The sequence below is a fragment of the Ochotona princeps genome, chromosome 21, assembly GCF_030435755.1.
Source record: "Ochotona princeps isolate mOchPri1 chromosome 21, mOchPri1.hap1, whole genome shotgun sequence".
Lineage (NCBI taxonomy): Eukaryota > Metazoa > Chordata > Mammalia > Lagomorpha > Ochotonidae > Ochotona > Ochotona princeps.
In genome coordinates, this window is record NC_080852.1 from 19,702,400 (window position 1) to 19,717,754 (window position 15,355).

Genomic DNA, 15,355 nt, shown 5'->3' on the forward strand with positions numbered 1-15,355 from the left:
TTAGTGAGTTTTAAGAACTTTACCAAAGAAAGCCTTGTTGATCTGTAAGATTCTATACTGAGATCTGATTTTAAAATAATGTGTTAAATTCTTTCTCACTTGAACTCTACTTTATTGGCTTATCTAAGCTGTTACCATTTCATTGTAGAACTCAAGTTTTATCAGGTCGACAGGTTTTACCTAATTCCTGTACCATTCCTTGTTTACCAGTGGGATAAAATAGAAAGTGAATGATTGGAACCTTTGCACAAGCTTGTAACCAGTTTTTCCTTATGCAGAGAAATGACTTAGCCTGGACAAGCAATAATGCATGCTGAGCCAGTTTATTACCTCACTGGCTCCTGAGGAATCGTGGACTGGTGTTGCTAAGCATTTACATGACTGAATTATTGGTTCCTTTATATCATTCTGTGTATAAAGTAAATACCAAATATATATGTAGACAGATAAGAGAAACAGGAGAGAAGAATAATCAATGATCCTTAAGTAGATGATGCTGTGCCAATGATGATTTCACACGTCTCCCTGCTCCCCAGTTCAGTATTTCTGAAATGTAAATCTGTTCTGTGTTCCTAAGTGCAAGAAGAATCCATGCTGTAGTTTCAGACTGAGAGCCTCTTGTGGGCATCTCTAGCTGGCACCTGGTATTGGTAATTTCTCATCAGTGTTTGATTAGTCAGTGAATTTGGGTTGGCGATTTATTGATTCCATTATTCATTTATTCACTGTCTCCTCGATAAACCCTTATTGAGTATCAAGCAACATGACAGAAATTACCCAGAAGCCACAGACCTATCTGCATTTTTGCCTAAATAGGTTCAGCCAGGAGGAAAGGACCTTAAAGGGTCTCTGACCCATCATTTTAATAATGTAGATCAGGACAACAAGGCCCACTAATGAGGCAGGGATGCTGAAGGTACAGTGGGTTGAACTTAACAGCCAAGCCTCTAACTGTTCTTTCCTTAACAGTGCATGCTTTGCCTTCCTCAGTAACCACAATAACTTGGTGTTTTTTAATAGTTATTAGTAGTATTGTTAATATGTATTATTACTCTGTTGAGTATTTCCTCTACATTCTCCAAACAGGTGAGTGCACAGTGTACCCACAACTTAGCAATTTAAGGTTGCATTCTTGCTCGTTCCTCTGGTGTAGTTGAACTCAAAATGCCCTTGCCTAGCAAACCACTCCAGGGACAGAAAGATAATGTGATCTTAGCATAACAGAAGTGCCCAGCAGCAACTAGCAGATCCCACAAAAACAAGGTATTACTGTTTGTGTAGCAGACTCATAATTTGAAGGAAATCATCTATTTTTTGCATGTATTATGAAATATTACTTACACTAGAACCTCGCTTCTCAGACATTTCAAGGACAAGTCTTTCTGTAGTAGCATCCAAAATAAACTTTAACAAGGAGACAAAATACTTAACACACTGAAAACTTCAAAACAATCAGAACCTGCCATCCACCACAGCTCCTGGCAGGTTCTAGCAGTTCTGGTGACAAGAGGGGCAGCCATGCCAGGCAGCCAACTTTACAAAGGCTCTTGATGTGATGCAGCCCACAAGCACCACCTGGCACAGGCCTTCCCCGCTGCCAGGATGCCCCAGAGGAAGGTCAGATGAGCTCCCTGAGCAGCGAAAAAACAGAATAAGAGGAGGTTGCAAGGTCGATAGCTAAACCTGTTCCTTCTAAAATAGAAAAGGAAGCCAGCAAAGACAGCAGGAAGGAATAAATACCAGTCAAAAAAAGTACAAGCAGGAGAGAAAAGGAGAGCAAAGTGAAAAAAGGCCAAAATCATTAAGCTAGAAGCTTACAAAGATTTAAGAACAAAAATGTAATAATAAGAATTCTAGTCTCTGAAACAGAAGAAAAAGAAGCTAACACTCATTACTATCCTAAAGCATTTTTGAAATTTATCATCTGATACTTGACATCTCCTTTGCCTATACTTACTGTGCCATGACACACTTAGATATCAGAAAGTTAAACTTGTAACTTGCAATAAGGGCCTATGCTAGTGTGAGAAGTGGAAAAACGGCAGGAGGCAAAAATGGAGAGAGGTTGGGATGGATCCCTAGACCCACGAAATTGTATTGTAGAAAATGAAATGTTTGATTTTATGTTCAAATCATTCTTAAAAATTTGTAAGGACATGATTTATTCAGGAAAGCCAAGCTTTAGGTATAGCTCAAGTAAATTTTTATGACTGGAAAAAACATATGAAGATGTACTGGTTTTGCATTCATTATGATGAAGTAATTTACAGAGTACAATGGGTCTTAAAAGTTCATGGAAAACTATGCATGCATCCCAGTCTTTTTCTCCAGCAAATTAAATTTGTCTCTTAATACCACTTCTCTATTAACTCTATATTTATTTATTATTAATACAAAGCAGTTGTGAAACTCCATTGTCATGTCTTCACATACATTAATCATTATTTAAACTTTAGATAATCATTACAGTTATCCACTGTGGGAAGTACATTTTGGTATCCATGTTTACAGATAAGAGCAGGGCACAGCAAAGTGGATTTTTCAGAGGTCACACAACTTATAAGTGGTAGAGTAGGGATGAACTCAGGCTGCCTTGCTGCAGACCCATGCTCCTAACCACTGTGGTCTGTTGCTGGTTAATTTGTTTTCTGTATTATATGGTAAACTTGTAAGTGCAGGGAATGAATCCATGTCAGCTTCAGGAGAAAACCTAATAGTTGTATGTCAAATGAATAATTGAGCAGACGTTATTGCAATACTTTGACAGAAATTTTTGTGCTTTCTTAGTTGTCAACTCATAATTCAGGGAGGTGGATATAAATAAATTTGATATAAATAAGGCACTGTGCTAGGCACTTACAGGCTTCTTTCAGATAAAAATGGTAAATGTAGGCAAGTCGAGCATCAGTGAACTATTATCAAATGAGTCCCTTGTTTAAAGTGAATTAGGTAGAGTCACAAACCTAGGGAAACCTATAAGTGTCACAAGTTTACAAGGCATGTCCCCCTGCCGTGAAATGATGATTTTGTAATGCATACAGTATTTTATATTTCTATTAAAAATGATTTTTTAATTTTAAATGTAGTTAAAATCTTCATTGAAGATATTAAACACCTACAGAATGATTAAGTATGACAGTTTTATGACTGAACAAAGCAAATGGGTTTAGCAAGTGAAACACTCTAATAATACACTCTTACTGAAAGCAAAGACATCAAAACAGTTCCACCATCTGGTTGTATTTGGTGGCTACAGGCCCAGACCCGTCAGCTTTCTCATAGCCTTCCTGTTCGTGTGCCATTGTGCCATTCTGAAGTGACCATTCCAGACAGCATTATTTTAGCTTTGACAGGGAAGGCACTTTAGATTTGACTGTGTCATTATCCAGACACTGAATCAGTCAATCTGCATTTTCCATACGCAGACCCTTGTAAAAGATAGAACTTGTCTGAAAGAACAATACATACAGGCCTTTACCATCTCTGATTCTGATTGCCAGTTCTGTTCATTATCTGCCACCTGGGAAAAAAGTTGTGATATCCAAGTAAAATGTGCCTAGAGCATTTCTCAGGATTTAACTATACAAAAACCAACCGATGAAGAAAAACTGGAGCTGCAAGTAATGCAGCTCAGGCTGTTGTTACGGGGCTTTGTCCATGTACACGCATCCTTCAAAGCATGTGCTGTGCACAACAGATCTTTGGGGTTCTCTCACTCTGTCCACCCTTGGGCTGCAATCTTTCTTTCCGTTGCTAAAGTACCTGGAAGTCCTTTGGCATTAACTGTCTTCCTTTGTTCTGTCCCCTCCCCGTAGATGACTGCCATCAGTCACCCCATTTCAGTAGACCACTGCCTGTGCAGCTTGTGTGTCCTTAGATGAAATTTGATCTGGCAGCATTTGTGTTCTTTTACCGTTTTGAACTTTTTCTTCAGAACACTTAACAGAATTGAAATTATTTGTGGTTTGATTTGTTTTGTCTTCAAGAATGCAAGGACAGGGTACTATTGGCCCCTGCCTAGAGTCCCAGCCTGTACACGGTGCATCGTATGTAGTACAAGCACAAGAAATGAGCTCATAATAGAGGCTGAGCAATAGAATGAGTAAATGCGTGAATTAAGACAGGTCATGCTCTAGTTCAGTGCTCTTTTTTTTTTAATAAGCTCTCTGTTAAGAATTAATCCTTATTTTAAAAATAATCTGCAAATGCTAAAAATAAAATTAAATGGGTTACTAACTGGAGGTGAAGAAAGGGGTAGCTTGAGGTGAGGAAGAGAATTAGCTTCTATTTTTAATCTGTAGAACATCTCACTGTTGGCTAATGGAAGTTTCTTCATTGTTCTCCTTTCCCCAAAATGAGATTAAAGCCGTTTCCAAGTAGATGCTCATGAAATGCCAGAGAACATTTGAGAACCAGTAGTTGTTAGATCTTAATCATTACTCTTCATTTTTAAAATACAGTTGATAAAATTTCAATGTCCGTGTTTTATATATTATCTGCAGTTTCTGCCAAAGAACAACCCAGTAAGTAGTTAAATAATGATGGGTATAAAGGAAAAGTAGTTACATAAAAAAGAACAATGGCACAGAGGGGATTGGAGCCTTTTAGTTTGAAATCTGATTTGCATATGAACCTTGTTCCTGCAAGATTCAGAATGAAGTTTTTAGCACTCTACCTTGTTCTGTCTTCCATCTGAGCTTTAAGATCTATAGGATCCAGAGATTTGCTGTCTGTCTGTCCCTTCCCAGGTAACCAGTGAAATTTTGTGCTGGGTACATTTCAAGCTCCTTTGGTTTTATATCCTATACTGCTCACAAGAACCCTCTCAGACATAGGTTACATGATTTCCCTTTTTAGGATTTAGAATTCAGCGTTTTGTTTCACGTTCGTGTTGTCCTTCAGAGTTTCCATCTCTTAATAAAAAATTATGGTTTGCCAATGTTGGCACTGATATGAAAGCCACGTCTCTTTCGGCCTCAGAGGAGTTTAAACTGACATATTAAATAGAGACTTCAGCTGCTGTAGTTATTTTTCTAAATGTTTCCTCTAACAATTATTTACTCAATTATTTGATTTGATTTTCTAAATGTCAGTGACAAAGAATGGATGGCCAGAGAACACCTGGAAAATAATGTGTATCCATTTAGTGCATTTTAAGTGTCTAGAGCATCAAGACACTTAAGAACCATTATCATATTGCCAGTGAGTCCCTAAGTTTTTGCTTAACTGATTCACTTTCCTTTTCTAGATTAGGACATTAGGATCCAATTAGAAAAACATGGCTCAGGTGCACAGAAATCTTTTTAAACATCATTTAATTTTATAAATGTAAGAACTTACATAAGGGTGTTTTTTGAGGGAAGACTGGTTGAATTTTTCTTACTATGCGCATTCACGTATGTAGTATATATACAAGTTTTTCAATACATTTTTTTTTTAGATTTATTTTATTTTTATTACAAAGTCAGATATACTGAGAGGAGGAGAGATAGAGAGGAAGTGGAGCTGCCGGGATTAGAACCAGCGGCCATCAATACATTTTAAAATTAAAAATTTTTACTAATAAATCAAAACAAATAGATGTGAGAGTTGAGGCACAGTGTGTTAAACTCCCTCTTGCGATGTCTGATGTCTCCCTGTAGGAGTGCTCAGTTCAAGTCCTAGCTACTATACTTCTGGCCCAGCTCCTTGCTTAATGTGCAGAAAACAACAGTGATGGTCCCCACTGCTTGGATCCCTTCCATTCACTTGCAAGACCCAGGTGGAGTCCCTGGCTGCTGGCTTCAAACTGGTCCATCCCCAACTCCTGTGGGCATCTGGGGAGTCAACCTGTGATAGAAAATGTCTCCCTCCCTCTCTCCTCTCTCTCTTTCCCTCCCTCTTTCACTCCCTTCCTCTGTAATTATACTGTTCAAATAAATAGATAAGCTTGTTTTTAAATCACACACACACACACATATATACATATATAATGAAGGATTAAAAATATTTTACTTTTTGATAAATTTCCTTCTAGTTATTTTGTCATTAGAAATTAGAAATTTTTGGAAATTTAGAAATAATAATTTACTAAAATTTCTCAGTTTCTAATTTCTAATTTTTTTACTTCACATTTGTGAAATAAAATTAGTAAAATGGTGTGAACAATTGTAAGGCCTTTGATATGTACAGTAAAATTGCTTTTTACTTTTTATTCTCCCTGCTCTAAGTGACAACATTTAATATATTCACCATTGGAAAACAGTTCATTTAAATAAATAAGGAAAAGTGCACTTGTAGTAAAAAAGATTAAGAGCTTGAACAGAAAATTTACTAACAAGAAAAGTGAAATATCTCTTATATATGAATGAAATTAAAGGCTACTTTTTAGTAAACTTTTTTCAAGTATTCAAACAACATGTTAGCATCAGGGGAAACTGAGAAAATGGTATATGGAGAACTTTCCTTTTACTCTTTTTTGCTTTACTATTTCTTTTTAACCTCTTAGAAATCTAAATTTATTTCAAAAATGGAACATTAAAATTTACCAAGTCCTGTAAGTGGCTGTGGGTTGCCTACATAATCCTGTATGGTCATTATACTTGTTGGCCTTATATGAGTGAGAGGAGGTACTCCAAAAATCTTAACCAGAATATAGCAAAGCTAGTTCTGTGATGTGGTACCTCTACTACTGAAAAACAGTTGAGAAATATTTCCACTGAATATTCCCCTGGTCCACAGCTCTCTGAACCTGTTCCATGTGTTATAGATTTGTGTCATTGAATCTTCCCAACTCTAGGAAATGAGCAGGAAAATGGTGCTGCTCATTTTACAGACAAGTCAATCTAGATCAAAAGAGTAAGTAACTCACAAACGTGTCTTACTATAATTAGCCTCATTTGCAGGACATGTCCATTTAGAAGAGATGGCTTACATTTTGGAAATGAATGTTTGTCTTTACTTCCAGCTGTATATGGTGTTCCGTTTCCAACAGATGAACCTACTGACGTTATTCCCCGAAGCTGCCAACTAGCACGAGATGTGCCCCATGTCACACTGCTGCTCAACATGACCAAACTCCGCCAAACAGAGATAAAATTTGGAGGTCATCCTCTGAGTTCAGCAGAATCAGGTACGTACACAGACATACACACTGTAAGTGTAATCTGACTGCATCTTTGTAAAGAGGGTGCCGCCCCTCATTTTTCTGTATCCTTAGCTCTTACGCAGTCCTGGCCAAACACCTTGCAATGGAATGAAAACACAGGTCACTACTGAAGCCAGGAAGATAAAGTGAATGAATAAAGTGGGCTGGTTACTTTGATATTTTACACCTAAGAACGTTTTTCCCATATTTTTGAATATCACTTGAAAATCTTTAAACTTTTTATTTAATTTTTGATTAATATCTTTTTGGGGCACAGTGCAACACTTTAAAACATTCTAATGACATAAAATGAACCCAGTTGAGTGGTCAACATAATTAACGTTTCTATTTCCTTACCCTTTTCCATGTCCACCTCCATATAGTTGACAAGATATTACTGTGAACTGGACTCCTCATACCTTGCTGAGGATTGCTGGGAGCTATTACTCCTGTATGAATAGAACCCTTTAATCAGCCTCTCCCAGTCTCTCTCCTCCCACCCTTCCCAGTCTGTAAAAATCACTATTCAGAATTCAGAGCAAGTCTTTAAAAACTAAAAATTAAAAAAAAAAAGTCTACATGTAAGAGAGAACACACAGCCCAGTCACATAAGAATATTTGCAGGTTCAATAGTGGGGAGTGGGTTGGAGGAAGGAGAGATGGTGCTTCAAAGAAGTGTTTCGCTAATACATAGTTCTACTAAGTGTTCTCCTACTAACAGCAATACTGCAATAAGTGATACTGTAAATGACAACGCCAAGCTCCTAAAAGGGGGCTCTAGGGAATGGTAAGGGCTGTGGCCTACTGGAGGCTTATACTCAAGCTGGAAGAGGTAGCTGTACTTTAGCTCCAACCAGTGTCGACCCACTCTCACCAGATCTGTTCATCATAAATACTGCGTATTTTAAAATATTGTGTAAAAACGTTGGAAACTCTATGTGGGCCAAATTAAACTAATCAGGGTTTTTTTAAGCCTCTGTGAAAATGCACTTCAAGTTTGTTGAAAAATGGAATTAAACATAAGTTAATTTTCATGCTGAAAATTTGAGATCCATGCCCATGAGGGGTTTTCATGTCTGTTGTGAACAAAGTGTGCACAGATTTTCAAAAATATTTTGCAGCAAAATAGATTTATATTTGTATTGCCCTTTTCCTTGAACTTTTTCAAGTTCTCCAAGATACCATGCAGTTCTTCACTCCTTGTATGTGAGAAGGCTGCAGACATTTTGTAAAGATCATTTATCTGGAAAGAAGATTTTACAGCTATTCAAAGTATGCCCCTATAAGTATCTACAATAAATAAGTAAACAAGATCGTTATGGAAGTGTAAGATGCGGCAGAATGACTTAAGCAAAGGAAAGCAGCATCCGAGGGTAAATTTCCCAGGGAATTCATAGGGGCTGAGTAAACAGAGGGTGCTGAAACAACAAAAGAGAGTGCTTCATGTTTCTAAAGACAAGAAAGAGGTACCTTTGAAGAAACTGAATTTGATAGCAGGATGCAAGGGGAATTTTGAAGTCCAGTGAGAGCAGAAATGAGTACAACTCAGATCTCTTTGCAGTCAGCTAGGCTGTGTCACATGGCCCGGCCCAGACTGGCAAGGGCCTGTGCAAGTACCAACAGTGGCCCTGGGGAGAAATCCAGGGGAAAAACTGGCAGAACATGTTGACTGTCATGGGGTTGAGAGGTCATCCCAAGTTTGAGGCAGGTCAGAATAGAACCAGAAAAATGGATCTAACTATGATGAAATTGCAGAAACAAACTTACTTGCCTTGATATATTCATCACATGTTCATTTATTTTGAGAGAGATTTTCTTCATGTCAGTTTTCATGAGCATTATAAATCATCAATTATATATACCTAGAGAGTTGAGACCTGATTTGTAACTTTTTCAGTATAATCTCTGGCAAAGGACAGCGTCTAAGTGGGCACTCCATTTTTAGTCTTGTGTGAGATTTTGAAACTTAAATGAAGGTAGAGAGAATGTATAATGAAAACAATCCATGCACCTTACCTACTTGGAAAGGTACCAACTTTGGGCAAGATTTTTTTTTCTGTAATAATGAGGCACATATAGGGAGAATTTGTGTATGTGTTATGTATACCATATTTAGAGAGAAAAAATATATGAAATCCCTGTTCACTTAGAAAAATAAATACAAAGGAGAAAAAGTCTCACTTTTCCCACAGCTACTTATGTAGACGCTTTGGGTCACAATTCAATTTCAATGGAGAATTCAACATAGAAAGAAATGAAAAAAAAGCAGTTTTAATAACATATACTCTATCTACATCTACTATAGTGTGATAACTCAATAGCAGAAATGACTAATCTGTAAAACATGTCAGATAACTTTGCAATTCTAAGTGTTGTTCTCTCTAGGTTAATGGTTTTGGAACTAATTACGTCTTTAAATAAAATGCAAGACTATATAACAGATAATCTAACTCTTTTTTGTTTGAAGTTCAAAGATACTTATGTTAGATTAAAGGAGGATTTTAAGAAATATTAATTGCATCATTAACTGAATGTTATAACTAAACAAACTTTTTCAAAGACTATATTTGAATGCAGTTTACACAGAGGATATTCTGTTTTGCAAATTCCACAAATGCAATTTCAATGTATAATAATGTCAGCTTGAGTCAAATATACAGAAAATGTGTAATTATCGTCTAATAACACTTTTCAAAAGTGTTGCCCAGTGAATCCAAATTACATTTATTTATTTGTAAACGTAGGATTTATTGTTACTCATAAGTAAATTTAATTGCACGTAAGCATGAACATACATTGTACTTTCTGGACCTCTTTCTGTGCTTTTCAATCACTGATTTTTCCATTTGTGGGCCAATTTTAAGTAGATGTGTGGATAACTACTAAGCTGTTTTATTTAAAAGATGTAGCTAATGAATGATGCCCAAAGACAGGCTCTTTTTTTTTTTTTTTTCATGAAAAAGCCAGGAAATATTTCTTAATTGAAAACATTGTTTTTGTGTCTTTCTGAAAATAGACTCCCAGGGATAAGATTGAAACCATATGGGAAAATGACTACTTGCTATTATAACTGAGTATTTTAGTACTCATGTAAATTGTGATGTTTTATTCTGAGTGTACATATTGAAAAATCTCAAGGATGCCTCTAGAGAAAGAAGTAGCTGTTCCATTGTATGCTTTCTAGAATTTTCATACAAACCCGAGAATAAACCTTGAAACTTTAATTGTTTTGGAGTGTACTTTGTTTAAAGTCATTTAACTTGTTCAGTAATACTTAAAATGAAATTAATAATTGTGTTTCCCCCAAACAGTGTTGCCCAAATGCCACACATGCACACTGTTCACTTTGTCAATTCCATTTACATATTAGCTAACGACCGTTAGTCCACCAAGGACTGTGGAATCTGATAATAATCTTCTCATTAATGAGACCCCAATTTAATTCAACCAGAGAACGAAGTCTGGTTTTTGAATATGAGCCTGCAGCTACTAATGACAAGAAGCAGTGGTCCACTAAGTACAAATCAAAACGAGTAATTTACTTAAAAATTAGAAGGCAATTTCCCAGTGGGCCTTCCTTCCCGCAGAAACAGTCTTACTGGGTTTTTACTCCTTTTTAAGTAAGATGAGGCTGACAGCCCCAACTCCTAGCACAATTGAAATGGATAAATTAATGCATACCATAAAAAACGTGAAATAATCATCTGTCTTTGGCATTGATGAATTAGAATTGCCTCTTTGGGTTCCACACTATGAAATCAAGATTCAAATCAAGTAATAACATGTATTGTGAAGTAGAAGAACCTCAAAAGAAATAGATTCTGATTTTAGAGAAAAAAATAGCCAATGTATTGTTTAATGTATTTGTTTTCTAAAGTAAGACCTTTGGTTAGCCTTGTCTTAGAATTGATTACTGGTTAAAAGGATCGCACGATTTTAAATTCCAATGTCTAATGATAATTCAAAATTAACTCAGTCATCTAACACTTGTATGTATTCTTTGCTTGTCTTCATAAAAATAAAACATAAATGGTCAGATTCCTTCATTTGAAATTGTTTTAAGTGTGAAAGGAATTTAGTGTAAGCATTGATTTGTATCTGTGAAATCTGTTGTAGCAATGATGTCACCAAATACTTATGTAGTAGTTTTAGTTTTTCTGTGAACTTTGTGCCAAATATCAACATTAATAGTATGAAGCATAATTTTAAATAAAATGCATTTAATAACAAATAATTTGTTAACTTTTGCAGGGCTGCCTTATACCAACCTTTGCATTTTTTTAGTTACTTTTCACAGTAATACTTGTTATCAAATCTGGAGATAAACTGCTTGTGTATGATATGGAAATGACTGGCCACATAATAGGATATTCTGCAGCTGTAGAAAAATAATCTGCTCTACCAGTGATGTTTTTTTTTAATTTTTTTTATTATTTATTATTTTTAATTCATTAATTACATTGTATTATGTGACACAGTTTCATAGGTACTTGGGTTCTCCCCACCCCTCCCCAAAACCTCCCACCATGGTGGATTCCTCCACCTTGTTGCATAACCACAGTTCAAGTTCAGTTGAGATTCCCCCATTGCAAGCATATACCAAACATAGAGTCCAGCATCTTATTGTCCAGTCAAGTTCAACGGCTTCTTAGGGAGACCCTCTCTGCTCTGAAGACAGAGCCAGCAGAGTATCATCCCGATCAATTAAAAGCTCCAACATACCATCAGCAAAAATTTACATCATTATGGAATTAATTGACATAGTAATGAGTAACCAATATGTTAAAAGTAAATGCGAGTTCTTAACCACCTTCTGTGACCACCTCATTGACATTTCAATTTTAGTTTATACACAACATATAACATACACAACATAACATGTTATACATAACATCATATCATGTTAAATTAAGGCAAACATGTGGTATTTAACCTTTTGGGATTGGCTCATTTCCCTTAGCATTATGGTTTCCAGTTTGGCCCATTTGGCCACAAAGAACTGCATTTTGTTTTTTTTAATAGCTGAGTAGTATTCCATGGAGTAGATGAACCATAACTTTCTTATCCAATCCTCTGTTGATGGGCATTTTGGCTGCTTCCATGTTTTTGCAATTACTGATTGTGCTGCTATGAGCATAGGAGTGCATGTTGGTTTCTTATAAAACAAGTGTTCTGGATATATTCCTAGGAGTGCTATTGCTGGATCATACGGTATATTGATTTTGAGTTGTTTGAATGTTCTCCATACTGATTTCCATAGAGGCTGTACCAGCCTGCAGCCCCACCAGCAGTGGAGTAGGGTTCCCTTTTCCCCACATCCTCGCCAACAAGTGTTGTTGGTGTTTTTATTCATGTGGGCCAGTCTTACTGGCGTTAGGTTCTACCAGTGATGTTCTGGAAAGAGCTCCAAGCAGGGATAGTAACAGATGGAAACTTTGAGTACTGTTTCAGTGTGACTACACTGATGTGAATAAAGACAGTCACCAAGGCATAACATGCATTTAATTTTTTCAAGAAAATACAAAAAAATTCAGTAGCCACCTTTGGGAACAGGCACTAGTGGAGACTGGACTAAAGAGATTAGATTTCTGCTTCTAATATCATATCCTTCTTTATACTAGTGAAGTTAAACTTTACTGGTATCCATGATTTATATATAATACGAACTGTAATGTTAGAGCACTTGTATGACACTTCTTGTTTCTTTGTGCTTTTTGATATTCCAGAATATTCTAAAAATTGGAATTTATCTGTAATTATCAGTACTTTCAGGCAAAATAATGAGATATATCCAAATCTCATTCCAAAATAAAATCTGTAAATATATATTTGAACAACATTAATATGCACAGCATAGTAGAGCAACATATGAGACTTATCTACACTATGTTAGGAATTTTGAAATATTTTAATTGGAATGTCAATTTTTACATTTTTACTAGTGGAAAACTTGGGGCTACAATCATCCATGACTTCCAGTAGCCCCTGTTATGCAAGACACTCCTTCTGTCACATTTTCACTTTTAACCCAGAAATTATTAGACCTAGTATTTCCTTTTTTACTTAAATGCGTTTGCAGTCATCTTCACTTGAATGTGAATTTTAATACCACAGGACTCCTATTTATTATTATATCCCTTAGTTACTCAATGTTAAGCATTTATCAGAGCTCAGTAAATACTTCTTGTTTGAGTAATTAAATAAGTGAATGAAATGCTAGCTAGGGACTTGAGCAGATAAGGGCATTTCTGGACAACTCATCACCATGATGATGTTTAGTAAATTTTACCGTGTTTCAGGCACTAGACCGCTCACCTAACTTTTCTCATGTAACTCTTTCTCATATCCTTTTCTGTGGATATTATCATCATCATGATCTGGTGGATGATGTGGAGGCTGGCAAAGAGCAAGGAATTGGTGAGCATTAGAACTGAGATGTGCCCTGGGGATCATGTTTCACAGGAATATTCTGTTCTACCAGTTGACTGCCTTGCAGCAATCTTACTAGTTTAAGTATCATCTTCCTGAGAAGTCTTCCTACAGTACTGGAAATTGCTGTATTTTCAGGTCCAAATAACGAAATATTAGCTAGGCAAGCCTATAAAAAAGTATTCTCTTTATTCAAAATGCACCATTCTCATTATCCAGATGCATCATTTTTGAGATAATAAAATGATTTCCTTCATAAAACTGGTTTCTTTGCTCATTGTGAGTAAAGAACAAAAATTAGGCTACTTCTGACTTTTAATAAATTGTTTGAGAAGAAATTAATATCCTGTGTTTTATTACTTCTTATCTTGTTGACATATCCTAACTTTAAACCAGAAAGTTTTTTTTCATTGTCTAAGGCCCTACTATACAAGAGAGATACTCTAATTTTAGTGTTTAATATTATTTTATTGTCTTTCAAAAATATCTTAAGTTTTTTTTAATAAGATAAAGTACTGGTTTTAATTATTTGCAGAAGTTGAAACCTAATTTTAATCTCAAAATCCTTCCTGCTTTAGCCATTTACCTATCCCTTTTTTCCACATGCTTCCAGGATTTACAGACTAAAGCCCTCCAAGTCTGAAATTTTTTTCTAATTAAAATAGCTTGTATTGATATAGACTCTGCAATTAGCCCCAATTCTCCCACATTTTTCATGATCCAGCTTGTCATGCACACATTACTTGCTGAAGCCCTGAGGCCATTTCTTGTCCCCCTGCCTTGGCTTTGCCCTCCAAAAAGGAATGTTATACTCTCATGTTCTGTCCTCCATTAGCTCTCATCACATGCAGTAACTTATTTATTCATGAAGTCTGTGTATTTACCTCTATTGTCACTGAATAAGCCCATTTTTCAGATAGAAAACCAAGGTTTTCATTTAAGTCAGAATACAGACTTGCATTGAAGATCAATAGTGAAGATGGAAGAAATTCCTGGATGTTACTCTTGGTTCACCAAGGGTAGTGACATATATGGTAAAACGGCACCCAGCGGTGTTGGAACACTGGGTTCTGAGCTCCTGTTCTGAGTGTAGACAGATCTTCAAACATTGTGCATCATGGTTTCTTCACCTATAGAAATGGTAAAACTGTGTGGAGATCCAGTCTCTGTCAACTCTGTAGTTCAAGTTGAATGTCATATCCCTGACACTGGAGTGTACCATGCCACACTTCTACCCCGTTTGATCTGTCCCTTCAATAGATTTTATCACAATTATACTCAAGTAATTATTTATCATTACCATTTTTAAAAATTTATTTATTTTTATTGGAAAGGCAGATTGGCAGAGCGAAGGAGAGACAGAGATCCTCCATCCACTGATTTATTCCCCAAATTGTCCCAACAGCTGGAACTAAACTAATCCGAAGCTAGGAGCCTTCTCTGGGTCTCCCACGTGAGTGGAGGGTCCCAAGGCTTTGGACCATCCTTGACACAGGCAGGGAGCTGGAAGGGAAGTAGAGCAACTGGGACACAAACCAGCACCTGTATGGGATCCTGGCGCATGCAAGGCAAGGACTGTAGCCACTAGGCTACTGCACAGGACCCGCATAACCTGTTTTAACATCTGTCTTCCCCCAAAAACTTAGGGGTCTTGGCAGGAAGTTACTGTTCATCTTACTTCCTGGTCTTCCTTTGTGCCTGGAGCTGTACCTGCTCAGGATACCTGCCCAGTCACTACTAAAATAACAAAGGAAGGCGTAAATCACAGTGAACAAAGAGTATAAACTGTTAAATACCATT

General features: G+C 36.5%; 1 protein-coding gene across 4 annotated transcripts in view; it reads left to right on the forward strand.

The window, feature by feature from the left end:
- CFAP20DC (CFAP20 domain containing) overlaps positions 1-15,355 on the forward strand; it is a 207,892-nt gene that overhangs the window by 99,255 nt on the left and 93,282 nt on the right. For all 4 annotated transcript variants that reach the window (XM_058678488.1, XM_058678489.1, XM_058678490.1 and 1 more), the window contains one exon: positions 6,947-7,111. In XM_058678488.1, the coding sequence (XP_058534471.1) occupies positions 6,947-7,111 (165 nt within the window). The remainder of the gene's footprint in view (positions 1-6,946; positions 7,112-15,355) is intronic.